This window comes from Cebus imitator, unplaced genomic scaffold (genome assembly GCF_001604975.1).
Source record: "Cebus imitator isolate Cc_AM_T3 unplaced genomic scaffold, Cebus_imitator-1.0 Scaffold119, whole genome shotgun sequence".
Lineage (NCBI taxonomy): Eukaryota > Metazoa > Chordata > Mammalia > Primates > Cebidae > Cebus > Cebus imitator.
In genome coordinates, this window is record NW_016107434.1 from 4,810,473 (window position 1) to 4,814,093 (window position 3,621).

At 33.6% G+C, this 3,621-nt stretch overlaps 1 protein-coding gene across 1 annotated transcript; it reads left to right on the forward strand.

Annotated features, from left to right (window-relative positions):
- Positions 1-795: 795 nt before the first annotated feature.
- LOC108311860 (olfactory receptor 4K14-like) lies at positions 796-1,743 on the forward strand. Its single transcript, XM_017539494.1, has one exon. It carries the CDS (start codon positions 796-798, stop codon positions 1,741-1,743), a length of 948 nt encoding a protein of 315 aa, XP_017394983.1.
- Positions 1,744-3,621: the final 1,878 nt, after the last annotated feature.

A 3,621-nucleotide genomic window follows, 5' to 3' on the forward strand; every position in this document is an offset into this window, starting at 1 on the left:
TTGCTCTACTTTCTCAGTGAAAACTAAATATTTCCTATTAATAAGCTTGAGTTATAAGGAGCTTCCTTTCAGAGTTAAGCTCAGAATATGAATCTAGTGACCTTCCACTTTGGTTAGTCTCATTTTTACATGACTCTTCACAGATTATTTTTTCCTAATCCATTTAGTTAACTATGTAAATTTTATTTAAGTCTAGATTTTAATTAATAAGTTATGTGCTTGGTTTTGTATTTAAATCATCATGCAAGATGTGACTTTTTATGTAGCTTCTGTCTAAAAGATTGCCTCAACATATAGAGTGATAAGCTAAAAATTAGTTTTATAATGCATTATATAAATGATATAGAGAAACCATAATGTTGTATTATGTAATTTGTACTGAATTCCAATGTCTCTTCACCATTATCTTTCTAAGGTATAACCTAAGTTGGTGATGGTGCCCTATTAGATTCTTCTTTCTGGACAGGAGGAATAGCTAGTTTCTGGGGATGCCACAAACTTTTTAGCCTTTCAATTTGCTATCCTGCCTTATCTTCTCATGAGACTACCTTCTCAATAAATTCAATGAATCATTTTCATAACAATCCCATCTCAGGCTTTGTCTCTTAGAGAGCCAGTTGGACACAGTTAGCTTCTCTTTTTGGGATAATACTATGTATATTAGGCCAGGATTTATCTTCATGATTATACTTTTTACTATCAGACATAGATCTAAATTTCAATACAAACACCAAATTCTAAAAACTAAGTACGCTTCAACTCACTAACTGATAATCTGTTCTCTCTAGGTTCACAATGAATAAATTGGATAAAGTAAATCAGTCTGTAATTTCAGAATTTGTGCTTCTGGGACTTTACCATTCATGCAATATTCAGATTATACTCTTAGTAATATTTTTTTTGCTTTATCTGATCATTGTATCTGGAAATGTTGTCATCATGATCTTAATCATTATTGATTCCCATCTCCATTCCCCAATGTACTTCTTATTGGCCAACCTGTCCTTTGTTGATATGTGGCTTTCCTCCATCACCACTCCTAAGATGATTACAGACTTTCTTAGAGTGAACAAGACCATTTCCTTTGGAGGCTGCATGTCCCAGATCATTTTTGTGCATTTTGTTGGAGGAGGTGAGATGGTGCTACTGGTGGTAATGTCCTATGATCGCTATGTGGCAATCTGCAAACCACTCCACTACTCCACCATTATGAGCCTGCAAAGATGTATTAGACTGGTGTTGACTTCCTGGACTATTGGCTTTGTGCATGCCATGAGTCAAATGGTTGTGATTGTTCAGCTGCCATTCTGTGGCCCCAGGGAGATAGACAGCTTCTTCTGTGATATACCACTGGTAATCAAGCTTGCCTGCATGGATTCCTCTAACTTGGAAATGTTAATGAATGGTGACAGTGGAATTCTGGCCATGACTTGCTTTATTCTGTTGCTGACATCCTACACATATATTCTTCTCACTGTCTACCGAAGCTCTAAAACTGGGGCTTCTAAGGCACTCTCTACCTGTACTGCCCACATCACAGTCGTGGTGCTCTTCTTTGGGCCCTGCATCTTCATCTATGTGTGGCCACTTAGCATCACCTGGGTGGACAAATTTCTGGCTGTGTTTTATTCTGTTATTACCCCTCTCCTAAATCCAGCCATTTATACCCTGAGAAATAAAGAGATGAGAAATGCTATGAAGCGGTTTAGAAGGTATTACATAAATTCCAAGGTAAATATTTAATGCTCACAATCCTCCATGGGAGTACTTCAAATTGACTATATTTTCATTGTAAAGTAGGTTGAAAATTCAGAGCATTTACTTTATCTATATGTTAGTCTCTTGGCTTCAGACATAGTAATAGAGTTAACAAAATTCAGAGAACTTCAACATTTCCTTACCAACCAGCAGAACACTGGGGCACATTTTTCTAAAATCCATATACTACAGATCTTTTGTTATGGGAGAATCATCTAATCTATCTTCCTATGCCTTTAAGCAAAATGCTATAAGTTATTTCACAAAGCCATACATCCATTCTGATGGACTACATCTTAATGGCTTTCTTTTGAATTTTCTCTGAACCTCGTTGGGAGAAAAAACCCCACAAAAACAAAAGTGTTTCTGTAACATTGATACCTTATTCTAAACTTTACTTACCTTTTATCAAAAAGCAAAATATTGTTATGATTTTTCTTAATCTAGTTTCATACCCACATACAAATGTTAAAAAGGAGAAAAATAGAGAATAAAATTAAAGTGGTACAGTACTTAAGGAATATCATTGGAGATTACTGTTTAGTTTTTTATTTACTCAATAAAAGTCTTAAAATAAATTCTAATATTTCCCTTAATTATCTCAGTCTCAGATACTGATATTTGTGCTTTAAATTGTTAACCACTTTTGTAAAAGTCTTGAAATGTAATCTCCAGGAGGCAGGGACCATGCCTTACATCATTTATTGAAACTGTAATTACTGAAACTGTAATAGTATAATGGTTAATACATAATAGGTACTTATAATATTTTAATCAATATAAGCCAAATTTTAATTAAAGTATGACATTTATTTGTTACAATAAATACAAAATTTATATTTTATATATAAATAAGCTTTTTGGTATTTAAAAATTGTCCTAAGTTTTAAACAATAAATAATATTTCTTTTATTTTTCCAGAATTATAAATTAAATGGATTGAAATTCAGTTGTAAGAACAATAAAAATCTTAAAATAAAATGATACATCTGTAGTTTTAATTTCTTTTAATGTAGAAGTGGAATAAAGCAACTGGCAGAATAAAAATTACAATTATCCTTGACTGCCTTGTCTATGCCATCATGTTATATGTATTACCTTGAATGCTTTGAATATTATCCTCAAATTGTGAATTAAAAAAAAAGACTCAGAAATAGGAATTAGATGTTCTCAAGTTAGAACAGTCTTATTTTTCTTAAAGCATTTGGAGATCAAGCTAATTTCCAAGAGTGTTCATTTATCATTTGGCACTGCTCAATGGAATAAGAAATTTATTTCTTACAAAGTAAGTGAAAGAGTAACTCAATGAGAACACATGGACACAGGGAGGGGGGCATCACACACTGTGCTCAGTTGGCAGGGACTAGGGGAGGGACAGCAGGGGGTGGAGAGGGTGGGGAGGGATAACATGGGGAGAAATAGCAGATATAGGTGATGGGGGGATGGAGGCAGCAAACCACCTTGCCATGTATGTACCTATGCAACAATCCTGCATGATCTGCACATGTACCCCAGAACCTAAAGTACAATTAAAAAAGCATATAGAAAAAAAAGAACATTTCTATTAAAATTGAAAACCAAAAAATTAATGTAACATAATTTGCAACCTAGTTTGATCAAGTAATATATATTGTAAACAAATGATACACCTTCTAAGTACATGCCTGCACACTGATAATAGTAAAGGACTAGCAGTCAACTATAATCTCCATTGCAGTTAGAGCCTCAATTTATACCCAAGTAGATATTCACTCACTGCATATTCATCACTGTGTATTTCAAGCAACTTTTTTCTTACCAAGAATGTTGAATATCTTTATAACTCCATGTTTCCTTACAATGTAAATTTTAGAGTTAAGTACT

Coding starts and splice junctions, on each gene's coding strand:
- LOC108311860 (XM_017539494.1), top strand. CDS start 796: ATGAATAAATTGGATAAAGTAAATCAGTCTGTAATTTCAGAATTTGTG.